General features: G+C 40.4%; 1 protein-coding gene across 1 annotated transcript in view; it reads right to left on the reverse strand.

The window, feature by feature from the left end:
• Positions 1-5,904, reverse strand: part of Map3k15 (mitogen-activated protein kinase kinase kinase 15) — a 118,604-nt gene extending 112,700 nt beyond the window's left edge. The window contains exon 1 of the mRNA XM_077107593.1: positions 5,547-5,904. Coding sequence (XP_076963708.1) covers positions 5,547-5,904 — 358 coding nt within the window. The remainder of the gene's footprint in view (positions 1-5,546) is intronic.
• Between the last annotated feature and the right edge of the window lie 11,739 nt (positions 5,905-17,643).

Here is a 17,643-nt window from a genome sequence, read left to right on the forward strand (position 1 = left end):
AGGCTCTAAGCAACTTAGTGAGACCGTGTCTCAAAAATTTATTTAAATAATAAAATAAAACAAAGGACTGGGGATGTAGCTCAGTTGTAAAGCACCCCTGGGTTACATCCCCAGTACTAAAAATAATAATAATAATTTTTAAATAAATGAGGTTCCAAGAGGAAAGAAGTGAGGCAAAGTCAGACCCAATAGGTATGGAAGATTACTTGTGCCTCAGGCAGTTATGGACAAGGCTGTTCTTGTCATTTGAGCAGTTAATAGCTAACTCAAGGAGGCTTCCAATTAGTATCTAGGTGGAGGCCCTCACTTAGATTGGACATTAACCACCAAACTAACTGGAGAGTAAAGCTACATCAATAACTTGGTGGACTCCCAGGAGATAATAAATTGAATTCTACCAGTTCAGAGCTCACTTCAACATGTGCTACTACAATAAATATATTCAATTATAGCATCCAGGGGAACCAGTCTCCATGGTCAAAATGGATGGAAAGTATGAAACCAAATCACATAGGGTTCCTCACTGCAGGATGTCTCAGTCTTATGTTCACAAGCATTGAAGGCTGCTCTGGAAAATACAGACCAAACACACTGCACGAGCTGAGGTCATAACTAGGGATTCTAGTAAAATGACAAGATAGGCAAACCAAAGGCATATCCTGAAGGAGTTTGTCTTAGGAAAAGAGGGACATCCTTTGTTCTGTAATACTGGAAGTAACCAGGCAATTGACACTTGAATTGACAGGTTTTACAGTTTTCAGGACTCCTTTTTGCAATGGATGATAGATGCTAGATTAATCCAATCAAATACGGTCTTTCTAGGAGCTAAGGACACAAAGAGATGGCTACCAGCTCTGCTAAAAGTAAATGGGATGCTCCTCAAAAAAATTATACTGAATTATCATATGCCCTAGCACCACTTGTGAGTATATACCCAAAAGAAATAAAACTAGGGATTCAAACAGATATATGTACACCCATATTCAAAGCAGCATTATTCACAATAATCAAAGGTAGAAGCAACCCAAATGCTCACTGATGGATAAACAATGTGTATATATGTGACATTATTATTTAGCCTTAAAAAGAAACTAAATTCTTTTTTAAAATATTTTGTTTTAGTTGTAGTTGGACACAATACCTTTATTTTGTTTTTATGTGGTGCTGAGGATCGAACCCAGGGCCCCGCACATGCTAGGCGAGCGCTCTACCACTGAGCTACAACCCCAGCTCAAAAAAGGAACTAAATTCTAAGAACAATTCTATAAACTGAAATATGGGGGAAGCCTGAAGACATTATGTTAAGTGAGATAAGTCAGTCACAAAATGACAAATATTCTATGATTCCACTTATATGCAGTATCTAAAGCAGGCAAAAATTCATAAAAACAAAGTAAAATAGTGGTTACTAGGGGTTGGGGGAGACTGAATAATAGGGAGTTATTATTTAATGGGTACAGAGTTTCAATCTGAGATGATAAAACCCAAATTGTTCAATATGCATAAGAGGATTTTCTCATACTCTGCACAGATATGATAATGGCATATACATGTGTTTACACATTTGTCCAAACACACAGAACATACAACACCAAGAGTGTAATCTAATGTAAATTAAAGACTTGGAGTAATAATGACCTGTCAGTGTATGTGTACTACTGTGTTGGAGGATGCTGAGAGTGGAGGAGCTCATTGTGGGCAGCAGTGCAGAAGGCCATGGGAAATTTCTGTACTTTCCTCTCAATTTTACTGTGAGCCTCAGTGTTCCTTCTTTGTTTTTTTGTTTTGTTTCGGGTTTTTTTTTTTTTTTTTGGTACCAGGGATTGAACCCAGGGATGTTTAACCACTGAGCCACATCCCAGCCCTTTTATTTATTCATCTAATTTATTTATTTATTTATTTTATTTATCTAAATATTATCAAATATTTGAGATAGGGTCTTACTAAGTTGCTTAGGGCCTCACTAAATTGCTAAGGCTGGTTTTGAACTCACAATCCTCCTGCCTCAGCATTCTGAGCTGCTGGGATTACAGGTGTGCACCACCAAGCCTGGCTGAAAAATAGTCTTAAAATAGTAAGATTGCACAACATTTTAAGTGTGTCACTGAAACACACACTTTAAAACCAGTTAAATTGGTAAATTTTGTTATATATTTTATATATATTATACACACACACACACACACACACACACACACTGCCATGATTTTTAAAAGGTGCTGGGTAGTTTTCTTCCCCAACATTGTCCACTTGTTCTTGCTTAGGTGCCTGTGACATTCTTCAGCTCATTCAATCCCAGACTGAACCACATATGACAGTACAAGGAGATGGAAAGATACAATCAAACTCAGCCTTGACTTGCTATGAGAACAGGAGATAAGAAGTGCTTAAGTGTCACTTCTATGACCCTTCAAAACACACCTGGGATGGCTCAATAGTTGCCCTCCCCTCCTTTTTCTAGAAAAACATTTTCTAAGGGAACCTTGGCAACAAGGAATACATTACCTCTTTGCTGTTCCACACAGTAACCACCTATGCCTATGAAACACTTAAAACAGGACTAGTCTAACTAAAGAACTACTCTATTTTATTGCATTTCAACTAATTTAAATGTAAAGAGCCACATATGGCTAGAGGTTACCAAACTGGAACCTCTAGGAAGAAGCAACCCGAATGCTAAAACACCAGTTTAAGGATTTTATACAATAGCCAAAGTGGCAGATTTATATCTCTTTGGTGGAAATATCAAAAAGCTGTGAGGATGGGGCTAGGGTTGTGGCTCAGTGGTGGAGTGCTTGCCTAGCACATGCAAGGTCCTGGGTTCGACTGTTCCATCCCCCACCCCACATAGAAACACACACAATTAAACTACTATGACAGGACTGCATGCCCTGAATTTGAGGGCAAGCCCCCACTTATCTTCTCATATGCTTTTAGGTTTAAGGTAGACACTGTCACTCCATTTTATGTGCTGTATCACATAAAAATAAATAAATAAAATAAAGGTATTGTGCCCAACTATAACTAAAAAACAAATACTTAAAAAAAAAAAAAAGCTGTGAGGATGGAGATCAAGAAGCCAGGAATGGGGCTGGGGTTGTGGCTTAGTGGTAGAGTGCTTGCCTAGCACATGCGAGGCACTGGGCTAAATCCTCAGCACCACATAAAAATAAATAGGGGCTGCGATGTGGCTCAAGCGGTAGCGCGCTCGCCTGGCATGTGCGGGGCGCTGGGTTCGATCCTCAGCACCACATAAAAATAAAATAAAGATGTTGTGTCCACCGAAAACTAAATAAATAAATATTAAAAAAAATTCTCTCTCTCCCCTCTTTAAAAAAAATTATCTCTTAAAAAATAAATTAAATAAAATAAAGGTTAAAAAAAGGAGACTGCTTTAAAAAAAAAAAGCCAGGAGTGGGTGTGGGTGTGGGTGTGGGTATGGGGAGATCATCTATTTAATTCATAAATGAACTCATCACAGTTGCTACATATCCTTTTTCAAAACTATGAAAATAATTTGGGGTTGGGGCTGTAGCTCAGTGGCAAAGTACTTGCCTAGCATGTGTGAAGCACTGGGTTTGATCCTTAGCACCACATAAAAATAAACAAATAAAGGCATTCTATACATCTACAACTACAGAAAAAATTTTTTAATAATTTGATTATAACAAGGTATTGAGAAGTGATTTATTCAAGACCAGGACAAGGTTAACCAAAAAGAGATACATGATGTAATCAAAAATTCAAGGCAATCTAGACCCCAAGCAAGCAAAGCTGATGTCCTTGTTCAGTAGCTCTGGAATTGAAAGCCTGAGATTTGATATCTGAGCCTTCACACCCAACCTGTTAGAAGGGACACTATTAGCAGGTGAAGACCTGGTACACATGCATGTGTCCACACACACAGAGTCCCACAAAAGTAAAGCCATTGCACGTAAATTTTTCAGAGTTGACACCAGCAGGCAGGAGGACAGAGTTGTGCCTAATGGCAAAAGGGACATTCAGAGAAGGGTCTGATCAAGCTTTAACCTTGGAGCAGAATGAACAGAAGTGGAGAAAACCAAGTGGTTCTAGGTGAATAGCCTCCTGGACAACTTCTCAAAAAGATGAGGTGCTGAAGGGTATAGTCAGTACAGTCAAAAATGTCAAGAGTATTTTCTCAATGGGTCCAGCAACCACTTGTTTAAACAAGCCTGACACCCCACCCCCTTACAGTTGGGGAGGATTTGCTCCGCAGAAGAACCACATCCATGCTGCCACCAGTAAAAAGAGAATTATCTGGGCTGAGGGTGTAGCTCAGTGGTGGAGTGCTTGCCTACCATGCATGAAGCCCTGGGTTCCATCCCCAAAACCACACAGAAACACATACAATTAAATACTATGACAGGACTGCAAGCCCAGAATTTAAGGGCAATCCCCCACTGATCTTCTCATACGATTTTAGGTTTAAGGTAGACACTGTTACTCCGTTTTGACCAGTGGAAGACAAGGATTCCCAGGTAATTACTATCTCACATCTAATGCTTATAAATGTCACTCAAATGCCAAAAGCTTGTCACCAAAGTTGCATCATAAGAAAAACAATTCAGGGGCCGGGGCTGGAGGCACTGGGTTCGATCCTCAGCACCGCATAAAAATAAACAAAATAGGGCTAGGGATGTGGCTCAAGCAGCTCGCGGGGCATGTGCGGGGTGCTGGGTTCGATCCTCAGCACCACATAAAAATAAAATAAAGACATTGTGTCCACCGAAAACTAAAAAATAAATAAACAAAATAAAAATATTGTGTTCATCTACAACTTAAAAAAATTAAAAGAAAAAAACTATTCATTGCACACCTGGAGAAATTTCTTCCAACTTGATGTACTGATTTGAAGGCTGAATTGGTAGGGCACACTTACCTAGAGACATAGTATGCCACTCCTTGAACCCCTAAATGCTTGTGCACTGTGGTAGAATACACCCCACCATCAGCGTGTGTTGGCGTCAGGAATTAAAATGTGCAAAAGAATACTGGAGTATTTCTAAGAGGCAAAACCACACCACTTGTAAGACAGGATTCCAGCTCTTGGCTGCGAGGTGAAGTCACTGGGAAGCATTAAGCACCCCTGAGGCTTCCGTGCCGCGTTGTCACTGGCCTGGGGTGGGCATGGAGAGTTTTAACAGCTCCCCAGGTGACTCTAATGTGAATCCTGCAACTGGGACCCATGCCAGTATGGGGCATGCCAGGAGTGAGAAAAGTTGGAGAACTGGGGTTGTGTGTGTGTGTGTGTGTGTGTGTGTGTGTATGTATGCATGTTCAGCATCATCTGGGTTTATGGGATATTTTAAAAGACTGAAGGAAAAGGGGGTCTAAATGCCGGTGGCCTCTATTTTCTTATGTTTAAAAGGGCACGACACTACCTTAGTGGTCTTGTCCAAAATTCAGGGAGTATGGGGAGCGGGGAGGAGAACTAAGGGTAGCGACCCAGGGAGGGAGTGCCATGGCTTCTGGGAGGATAAGGAAAGCTGGAGTGGGTTGGGGACAAAGGGGGCACCCGCCCTCACCTGCATCGTAGAAGGCATCAAGCACCGCCGTCTCCCCGAAGTCTAGCTCCCCGAAGGGCACGGAGGTGAGGTGGGCGCCCTCAGCCTCGCAGGCCCGAAGCAGGCACTGCAGCGCCCCGGCCTCAGGGTCGCCGACGGCGCCGCCTTGGGAGCTCTCGCTGCGCACGTATATTGCCCGCAGAGCCCGCGGTGGCCCGCCCCCGCTCCCGCCGCAGCTGCCTGCTGCAGCGTCCTCCGCGGCTCGGTCGGGCTCAGCCAGCCCCGTCGCGCCCTCCCCTCCAGACGGCAACCGGCACTGGGGGGATTCGGCCGCCGCCCCGAGTGCCCCGGCCAGGGGCGTCCCGTTGCCGCTCTCCATGTGACTGCCGGCGTGCCCTTCCCCGAAACCTCCTCAGAGCCAGTGGCTGGTGGCTGGGAGTCCGCTGGGGGCCACAAGTTGCAGCGTCCGCGCAGTCCCGGCACCTGCTCCTGGGACGCGGGACCCAGAGAGCAACAGGTGGCCTGGCGGCGGCCAGGTGACGCCAAAGGCCCCTCAGAGGCGGACTGAAGCTCCAGCCCAGCTGCCCCGAGCGCCCTTTGAAGGCCAGCGAGAAAGAGGCGGGGGCTGGGGACGTCAGGGCAAGCGGAGGGGGCGGCTGGGAAGGGCGGCGGGGCAGGAACAAGGAGGGCGCCCCCTGCCGCCTCCCCTGGGCAGCTCCCGGAGTTGCGGAGCCAGGAATTTCAAGCCTTTTTTTCCTTTCTTTTCTTTTTTTCCATCCCTCTAGTCTGACCACTATTAGGAGCCCCGATTACTTTTTTCTTAAACAAGTTGAAGCTTTCAAGTAGGGTAAAGACTCTTTCAAAGCACAGATTTGACGTTGATATTCAATTCCAAACTAAATACAGATGTAGTTTGAACCCAGCATTGGTGAGAGCAGATGCTTCATTTTATCCTCAGTTGCCAAATGCATGGCCTTCCTGAGCCCCGTCCTAGAGTCCAGTTTGTCCTGACTTTCACTGTGACCTTGACAAAGCACTAGGAGGCACCAGCAACAAACCTTGTTTGTTGAAAATAGATTCTATGGAATGCTGTAAACCCCAAAGGGTCTTCACTCTGCTTCCAACCCACCATTTTAGTCGCAATGGTTAAATTGTATTTAAATCATAGAATGCACTAGACATTGTCACAAGGTTTTTTGAGTGTTTTCTTCTCTAGTAACAGATTTATTGACATACAATTCACATACCATACAATTCATTCATGAAGAGTGTATGATTTAATGGTTTTTTAGTATATTCATAGAACTGTGCAGCCATCACAATATTAGAACATTTTAATCCCCATCAAAAAAAAAAAAGTACTCATTAGATATTAGTCTCTACCTCCCAACCCAAACAAACCCAGCCCTAGCCAACCACAATTTACTTTGTCTCTATAGATTCACCTCTTCTGGACATTTCATATAAATAAACTTGTACAGGGTGTGTGGATATAGGTTTTTCTCAGGTATATACCTAAGAGTGGGATTTCTGGGTCACATGAAAAATCTATGTTTAACCTTTGGAGAAACTGTCACTGTTTTTCAAAGTGACTGTACCATTTGACATTCCCACCAGCAGTATAGGAGGATTCTTTCTGCATCCTCACTGCTACTTATTGTCTATCCTTTTTATTACAACCTTCCTAGTGGGTGTGAAGAGGTATAGCATTGTGCTTTGAATCTGCATTTCCCTGATGGCTAACCATGGGGAGCCTATTGTCATATGCTTATTTGCCATTTGTATAACTTCTTGGGAGCAATCCTTTGGCCAAAAGATTTATTTTTAATATTTATTTTTTAGTTGTAGTTGGACATAATACCTTCATTTTATTTATTTATTTTTATGTGGTGCTGAGGATCGAACCCAAGGCTGCATACGTGCGAGGTGACCACTCTACCGCTGAGCCACAACCCCAACACCTTTGGCCACTTTTTAACTATGTATTTGTCTTATGATTACGGAGTGGTCAGAGTTCCCTACATATTTTGGACGTGAGTCCCTTATCTGATATGTGATTGGCAAACAGTTTCTCCCATTCTGTAGATTGTCTTTGCACTTTGTTGCTGATGCTCTTTGCAGCACATCACATGCAATTTTGACACAGGCAGGATGGGATTTAACTTGCAACACTTCAGATTATCTTCACATTTTAGTAATTATATAGCCCAGTAGCCACCCCTAAAAGAAAGCAGAAAGTTCCTGTACAAATCCTTGAAGAAATCCTGCCTTACAACCAGTCTTAGTAGAAATCAGGAACTTCACCAGCAGCATCATTATGGGAAATAGGCTTGAAGGAAATCTGTGAGAACACATCCACCAAAGTTGGGAAAACTCACAACACTTCTAAGACTTTTTTCATGCGATGTTATAAAAGGACACATGCATTCTTTGTAACCTTGTAATGCATAATAGTAGTAATTTTCCTAATGTGCCTGTTCATCTGAAATTACTCCAGTGACTGGCACAGCCTTTCAAAGGGCAAAGTTGCCCATTTGAAAATCACTTGCCAGTGTCTTGCTGTTATCCTCACGGCAATCTTCCTGAATTCCTCTCAGCTCTCTCTGGGGTCCTGCTGATTGAGTGAGACATGCAGGAGTTATGAATTCTGGCTTGAATAATATTTTCCTCTAAATACAAACCCTGCTGGGTAAAGAACCCAGCATTTACCCAGCTAACAAGCGCCTTCCCCTAAGTGGGCACACACAGTCCACCTTCTCATTGTCTGCAGTAATTTGCACACCTGAAGCAGGTCCTAGCACCTTCCCGAATGTCCTTCCAATTCCCCTAGTTCCTCTGAGGAGAAAATTGCAAAATGCTGAATTATTCTTTTCTGTTTAGTTCAACAATTATTCCTTTCTTACCCTTACCTTGCCCCTTCTAAGGACATGTCCTGGAAACCTCTTTACCCTAATGCTGAGGTGTCATAGAATGTTCTTCCAGATATGTAGATGAAATCTTCTCTTTGTACCTTCTTACCATGGATTCTTATTTAATCCTCTTCTGCATAGCAGCTGTCTACATACTGCCCTTAGGAGTTCTCTTCTCCAGGTGATACCCCACCTCCCAGACCCTTCAATCATCACTCTGGGACATAACTTTCAGGCCACTCTCCACTCTGATGATTCTCTTAGAGAAGATTCACTGTTTGTCAGTATTGCTGTTTTTTAAATTAAACTTTTTTTTTTAGATGATTATAGATTCATATGTGGTTGAAATAAATCATATAGAGAGATCTAGAGTACCCTTGACCCAGTTTCAAAACCCCAATGGTAACATCTTATTAAAATACAGTACATTAGCCTGGTTGCCGGGTCACATGCCTATAATCTCTATGGCTTGGGAGGCTGAAGCAGGAGGATTGCCAGTTCAAAGCCAGCCTCAGCAAAAGCGAGGTGCTAAGCAACTCAGTGAGACCCTGTCTGTAAATAAAATACAAAATAGGGCTGTAGATGTGGCTCAGTAGTCCAGTGCCCCTCAGTTCAATCGCTATACCCTCTCCCCCCAAATACAGTACATTATCACAACCAGGATATTGACATTGATATGATCAAGAGAGGAAAAACAGCTCTATCACTACAGGATCCCTCCTGTTGACTTTTGAGAGCCAGGACCAATTTTCTCCTTACCTCCTATCCCTAACTGCTGGAAACCACTAATTGGTTCTCTGTTTCTATAATGTTGTCATTTTTAAAATGTTATGTAAATAGAATCACACAGTATGCAACCTTTTGGGGATTCTGTTTCAACTCAGCATGATTCTCTTGGGTTTCACCCAAATTGTTGCATGTGTCAGCAGTTCATTCCACTGTATGGATATACCATCGTTTCTTTATCCATTCACCATTTGAAAGATATCTGAACTGTTTCCAGTTTGGTGTTATTATGAAATAAGTTGCTATCAACATTCATGAACACCTTCTTGTGTAATAACGAGTTTTCATTTCTCTGAGATAAATGTCCAGAAGTGCAAATTTTGGATGATATGATAGTTCCATTTTTAATGAAATTGCCAAGTTATTTTTTAGAGAGCCTATTCCATTTTACATTCCCACCCACAATATATGCATGATCTACTTTTTCTGCATCTTCAATAGCATCTGGTGTTGTCATCTTTAAAAAAAAAAAGCCATTCTGATAAGTGTGTAGTGATAAGTCACTTTTTTTAAATAGATTTTTTTTTTCAGTTGTAGATGGACACGATACCTTTATTTTGTTTATTTATTTTTATGTGGTGCTGAGGATTGAACCCAGTGCCTTACCCATGCTAGGCAAGCGCTCTACCACTGAGCTACAACCCCAGCCCTCATCATGTTTTTTTAAATGCCTCTCTTACATCTGTTTTAGTAAATTAACAGGGGGATAATCCATATGGAAACTATTCTAAGGAAATACCGTTGATTTGTACACAAAAGAATTGATATAGCTCTATTAGGAGAGCTGTGAAATACTGGGAGGGCATTTCTTGGAAATGCAAATGGAGCTGGGTGCAGTAGTGTACACCTATAATCCCAGCAGCTCAGGAGGTTGAGGCAGGAGGATCCTGATTTTAAAGTCAACCTCAGCAACTTAGCAAGGCCCCAAGCAACTCAGCAAGACCCTGTCTCTAAAATATTAAAAAGGGATGGGGATGTAGCTCAGTAGTTAAGCACCCCTATGTTCAATCCCTGGTACCAAAGAGAGAGAGAGAGATAAGAGAAGAGAAGAGAAGAGAAGGAATGCAAATGGATATTTCATCACTATAGGCAAAAAAGTCTCCAAGGTGATGAAGTTGTGAAGCCAACTTTTGGAGTTGTCATAAGAATATAATCAGCCTGCCAGACACATGCCTGTAATCCCAGCAGCTGGGGAGGCTGAGGCAGGAGGATCCCAAATGCAAAACCAGCCTCAGCAACTTAGTGAGGCCCTAAGCAACTCAGCAAGACCCTGTCTCAAAATAAAAAATAAAAATAGGCTGGGAAAATCTCTATCATGTTGGTTTAGGCCCCAACTTTCTTAATGAAACTTCTGTAGCGTAAGAATTAAAACCAAGAATCAATAAATGAGATGGATTCAAGCTAAAAAGCTTTTTCTTAGCAAAAGAAAAAAATAGTGAGGTGAATAGAGAGCCTACAGAATGGGAGCAAATCTTTACCACACACACATCAGATAAAGCACTAATCTCTAGGATATATATAAAGTACTCAAAAACCTTAACACCAAAAAAACAAATAACCCAATCAATAAATGGGTCAAGGAACTGAACAGACACTTCTCAGAAGAGGATATATAATCAATTGACAAATATATGAAAAAATGTTCAACATCTCTAGCAATTAGAGAAATGCAAATCAAAACTACTCTAAGGTTTCATCTCACTCCAGTCAGAATGGCAGCTATTAAGAATACAAACAACAATAAGTGTTGGCAAGGATGTGGGGGGAAAGGTACACTCATACATTCCTGGTGGGACTTCACATTGGTGCAGCCAATATGGAAAGCAGTATGGAGATTCCTTGAAAAACTTGGAATGGAACCACCATTTGACCCAGCTATCCCACTCCTGGGTTTATACCCAAAGGACTTAAAAACAGCATACTACAGGGATACAGCCACATCAATGTTTATAGAAGCATAATAGCTAAACTGTGGAACTAACCTAGATGCCCCTCAATAGATGAATGGATTAAAAAATGTGTCATATATACACAATGGAATATTACTCAGCATAAAAAGAGAATAAAATCATGGCATTTGCAGGTAAATGGATGAAGTTGGGGAATATAATGCTAAGTGAAGCAAGCCAATCCCCAAAAACAAAAGCCAAATGTTTTCTTTGATATGAGGGTGCAGACACATAATGGCGATTGACGGGGGGAACATGGGAGGAATGGAGGAACTTTAGATAGGGCAAATGGAGGAAGGGGAAGGGAGGGGACAAGGGGGTGGGAATGATGGTGGAAAGAGTTAGACATCATTACCCTAAACACATGTATAAGACACGAATGGTGTGAAAATATTTTGTGTACAATCAGTGTCTTGAAAAATTGTGCTCTATATGTATTATATGAAATGAATTGCATTCTGCCATCATGTATAACAAATCAGTACAAATAAAAAAATAGGCTGGGGATGCGGTTCAGTGGTAAAGCACATCTGGGTTCAATCCCTGGTACCAAAACACAGGTGCGCGCGCGCGCACGCGCACACACACACACACACACACACACATACACACACACACATAAAACCTGTGTTTTATAGCAAAAGTGGAACCACTGCTGTCAATCTACTTGGTATGTCTTTCCCGAGTATGTGATATTCAAATATGTGCAGATTGTGGGAAAGCTTGGATTTTTTTTTTTTTAATCTCTTCTAGATACTACTAGCCCTTTTGAGGGAGATGTAGAAGGGTGTAGACATCCAGGGCAAGATGGCAAGTGAGGAGGTTGGGTGCAGAGCCAGACCAAAGGAGCATGGAAAGGGTCTTCTAATGAGGTCAACTTCCTGGTTGATCAAAGTGCTCATGGATACAAGAAAGGGACCCTATCAGACAGACACTTCCAAACTCATGCCCTTAAGTGTGTGTGGGAATCCAATAGAAAAACTAAAATAGATCTGTGGACACAGGGGATACCAATAAATAATAGTGAGGAAATTATGGACAGGGGAGGAGATAAGAAAAGGAGAAAATTCCAGAGATCATAAAAAAGAACAAGCCAAAACTCCTTCACCACTCCCAGCTCTGGGGCTCCTTATTTTGGGAGAAGTCTGTTTGTTGTTGCTTTTGCAATAAACCTGCTTGCTTGCTATCTCTGTGTCTCCTTCTTCAATTCTTTGCTGAGCAGAGACAACAAACCCAACATGCCTAAATGGTAACACTTTGATGAACATGTGGTATTCATATATTTTCCTTAAGTCCCAAGCTTGTCTTTTCATCCTCTGAAGTGAAAAAGGTGTTTTTCACAGAGCAAGTTTTTAATCTTGATGTGGTCCCATTATCAGTTTTTCTATTCATGGATTGCCCTTTGAGTTCCAAACTAAAGAACTCATTGCCTTGCCCTAGGGCATGAATATTTTCAACTTGGAGAGAATTAACATCTTTATTAGGTTGAATCTCCCAAACTATAAACATAGTATGCATCTTAATGTATTTAGTCTTAGTTGATTTCTTCCATTACAATTTTCTAATTTTTAGCATACAGATCTGATAGGTGTTTTATTATATTTACATCCAAGTATTTCTTTTTTCCCTTCTTTTTTTTTTTTTTATGGTACCAGGGATTGAACACAGGGGTGCTTAACCACCGAATTACATCCCCAGCCCTTTATTTTTTTATATTTGAGACAGGGTCTCACTAAGTCTTTAGGGCCTCTCTAAGGTGCTGAAGTTGGCTTTGAACCTGTGATCCTCTTGCCTCAGCTTTCCCGAGCTGCTGGGATTACAGGTATGCACCACCATGCCCAGTTTATATTGAAGTATTTAATTTTCTTTAGAGTGATTTTTAAATGGTATAGTGTTAATTTCAGGCTCTACTTGTTCATTGTTAATATGTAGAACTGCAACTTTTTGTTATTGAATTTATATTACACAACCTTGCTTAGCTTACTTTTAGTTCAGCAGGATTATTTTTATTGGAATTTTGTATGTAGACAATCATGCAATCTGCAAATAGGGACAGTTTTATTTTCTCTTTTCAATTTATATGCCTTTTATTTATTTTTCTTGCTTTTTTACTGTAGCTAGAATTTGCAGTACTATGTTGAAAAAGAGTAGTGAGAGTAGAACATACTTGTCTTGTTCCCAATCTTAGGAGGAAAAACATTCAGGTCCTTCAACCTGAATATGTTAACCATAAATTTTTGTCTATTTATTTATCAAGGCTAGGAAGTTTCCCTCTACTCCTAGTTTTCTGGGAGTTCTTATTGTGCCTGAAAATCAGATGTAAGAATCGTACTCACCTGTCCAAGCCAAAAGAATGGACTAAGAGACACAAAGATAGCAAAAAGCAAGGCTTTACTTTAATGACAGTCTTGCAAGATCAGGTGCTTGGTGGTCAGGGTCACTTGATTGAGTACAACCAGTGTTTTATTCAACTAGAGCACAAGATCCCTCCCTTGGTTCCTCATTGAGTACATGGGGTGCACAATGTTCCTGAACTTCATCTAGGTTTTATTATTAAAGTAATTGGATTACTGGATTATTTAAAGTAGTTATTAGTTGGATTATTTAAAGTAATATACCTTTGGTCTCTTGTGGCAAGAAATGCCCTTGGATTGAATGCCTTTTGGCAGGTACACAGTTTATCTCTGTCGGTCAGGTCAGGTGGGGGTTTCTTCTCACTTCCTGTTTGTCAAAGAGCTTTGATTTTTACACTCTGGTGTTAGCTGTTTGCAGCTTTTCATCCTGCTCTCCCCTCCAGTTGCCTTTCTTACATCCCAAGTCACCTTACATTTAAAGATAAATACTATATTCTGAAAAGGGACCACTGGGATTTCATTTCTCACAGGATTTTTTTTCAAATATTTTATGTATTAATTGATAGGATCATATGACTTTTCCTCTTTAGCCTATTGACTTGGTAGATTATTTTGATTTTCAAATATTGAACCAATCTGGCATACTTGGAATAAATCCCACTTGGTTGTATTGTATAATTCTTTATATACATTGCTGAGTTTGATTTGCTAATATTTCATTAAGGCTTTTTGCATCTAAGTTCATGAGAAATATTGATCTAAAGTTTTCATTTTTTTTGTATTGTCTTTGACTTGTTTGGGTATCAAGTAGTATTAACTTCATAAAATGGCTTGGGAAACAGTTTGTCCTCTTCAACTTTCTAGAAGGGATTGTGTAAAATGGTGTTACTTCTTCAAATATTTGGTGGAATTCTTCAGTGTGACCATTTGGACCTGGAGATTTCTTTTTCAAGGTCTTTTAATTACAAGCTCATTTTTTTTTTCTAAAAAACACTGAAAACTACACAGATTATCAGTTCAATTTTAGTAGTTTGGAGTTTTTAAGAAATTGAACCATTTCTTAGAAGATATTCAATTTATTATCATAAAGTTCATATTTATTCTTTTTAAAATTTTTATCGATTCTTTTTAGTTATATATAACATCAGAATAGATTTTGACATAACCATAAAAGCATGGAATATAATTTGCTCTAATTCAGTCTCAGTACTTCCTTCCTCACTCTCTTGCCCTACTCCTCTCACTGTACTGATCTTTTGTAATTTATTAATAGTTTTGTAAAACTATTATCTTTTTAATGGCTGCAGGATCTACAGTGATATACCATTTTATTCTTGATTTGGTGATTTGTGCCTCCTTTCCTTTTGTCTTTATCAGTTTTGCTATTTATTCAATATGAATATTCAGGTCTACTGACGAGCCCACCAAAGATATTTTTCATGTCTGTTACTGCTTTTGATTTCTAGCCATTTGATTCTTTCCATTTACATCTCTACTAAATTGCCTATCTGATCTTGCATGATGTCTCCTCCCCTAGATCCTTTAACATAGTAATCACAATTATTTTAAATTCCCTCTGATACTTCTAATAGTTATGCCATTTTTAAGTTTTATTCTGATAATTGCTTTGTCTCTTCAAACAGTTTTTTTTTATGTTTTCTTATGTTTTGGCATGCCTCCCAAGTGGGACATTTTACATAGTGCAGCAGATATTGAGATAAATAAGCCCTGAGTGTGGGACTTGATGTTCATCTAGCCAGCAGTTGGGCTGTGCTTATGCTTGTTTTCCTGTGGACATCCTCATAAATTTCCAGTGATTTTCCTTTTTTGTGCCCCCCTCTGAGTTTTGGGGCTTCCCTTTGTGCTGCTCCCCATGGAGTACCTTGTAGTTCTCCCTCCTGTTGTTCCTAGAGGGTTGTTAGCATGCTGGTGGGACATGGGTGGTGGGGACAGGTTTTCTGATATTCTAAGCTTCAGTTTTTGGAGTCCACAGTAGGTTTGTATCTCAGGGGTATAACCATCACAAATGTTTCTCTCTTCCATGGATAGATGCCCCAATCCCCTTCCTATAGTGCAGTGAATATCTACCAGTGTTTTCAGTCTGTAGGCTTAAAGCTCTTCTTTTTAAAAAAATATTTTTTAGTTGTTGATGTACCTTTATTATTTATTTATTTTTATGTGGTGCTGAGGATCGAACCCAGTGCCTCACACATACCAGGCAAGCACTCTACCACTGAGCCCCAGCCCCAGGCCCTAGGCTTAAAGCTCTTCTCCCTGAACATTCAATCTCTCTCTCTCTCTCTGTATCTCTCTCTCTCAAGGTGCAAGAGGGCTGCAGGGGAAGGTAAAGAGGGTGAATTCCCTGGGCTTAACTACAATGGTATTTCACTAGTGCCTCAGACTTTGTCTTTCCCTTGCAGAATAAGCCTTTTGCTCATTAAGGGGGAAGGGTCTGAGATTTCTCAGTGACTCCTGAGCCATTGCCATGGGATTTCTCAGGATTTCCCCCAAATTCTTCCTATTAAAACCAGCTGGGTCTCCCGGAGGAAAAAAGTCTGCAAAGGAACAGAACCTCCTCCCTCCCAATTGCTGTCCCCAGGAGCGTCATACTCTCAAATCAGCCCATGCTCTGCCTCTATCAATTTGTCCCATTTTTCTAGCTTAGTCTTCCTACCTATTTCTATGACATTCGGTGGCTTGGGCCTCTGTAAGCAAATGCTCAGGTCCTACGTCTCCCAGGAAGTGACTATCTCTCTCCAGATTTTGGAATGACCACTTGCTCTGCAAACTCAGTTCTCTATCTCAGATATAGCATTAATCTCCAGGATATCTAAAGAACTCAAAAAACCAAAAACCAAAAACACCTCAATCAATAAATGGGCAAAGGGACCAAACAGACACTTCACAGAAGAAGAGATATGATTGATCAACAAATATATGGAAAAACGTTCAACATCTCTAGCAATTAGAGAAATGCAAATCAAAACTACACTGAGATTTCATCTCATTCCAGTCAGAATGGCAATTATCAATTATCAAGAATACAAGTAACAATAAATGTTGGTGAGGAGGTGGGGAAAAGGTACACTTATACATTTCTGGTGGGAATGCAAATTGGTGCAACCACTCTGCAAAGCAGTATGGAGATTCCTCAGAAAACTTGAAATGGAAACACATTTGACCCAGTTATCCCACTCCTTAGCATATACCCAAAGGTCTTAAAATCAGCATACTACAGCGACACAGCCACATCAATGTTTATAGCAACTTAATTCACAATAAGTAAACTATGGACCCAACCTAAAGTGCCCTTCAACAGATGAAGGAAAAAAAAGTGGTATATATATACAATGGAATATTACTCAGCCATAAAGAAGAATGAAATTATGGCATTTGCTGGTAAATGCATGGAACTGGAGACAATCATGCCAAGTGAAATAAGTCAGTCCCCAAAAAGCAAAGGCCAAATGTTCTCTCTGATATGAGGATACTAACACACAATAATCGAGGAGGGGAAGAATAGAAGTTCATTGGATTAGACAAAAGGGGATGAAGGGAAGAGAGGGGGGATGGGAATAGGAAAGACAGTAAAATAAATCAGATTTTAAAATAAATAAATAAATCAGTAAAATAAATCAGAAACTTTCCTATGTTCATATATGAATACATGATATACTCCATATATGTATGTCAAAATACATTTTACTGTCATGTATAACTAAAAAGAACAAATAAAAAATTTTAAAAACCCCTCAGTTCTCTGTTCATTTTCAATCTATCTAGACTTTTTCTTGTTTTAGGCATGGGAAGATATTTCTTGCAACTCTTCACATCTTGGAGCTGAAACTATTCAACCACATTGAACCTACAAAAATAATGTCAGTTTCCAAAATTTCAACCTAATAGATGCTGGCATAGTCCTGGATAGCGTACCTTGCCAAACCTGGGAAAGATGGCTGTGCATTACTCTACACAAAACTCACTGGGAGTTGATACCTGCAAGGCAATGATCTTCAATTTTGAGTGGGCATCAGAATCACCAAGAGGACTTGTTAAAATACAGGTGGCTGGATTCCTTTTCAGAGTTTCTAATTTAGTAATTCTAGGGGAAGGCCCAAGA

This window comes from Callospermophilus lateralis, chromosome X (assembly GCF_048772815.1).
Source record: "Callospermophilus lateralis isolate mCalLat2 chromosome X, mCalLat2.hap1, whole genome shotgun sequence".
NCBI lineage: Eukaryota > Metazoa > Chordata > Mammalia > Rodentia > Sciuridae > Callospermophilus > Callospermophilus lateralis.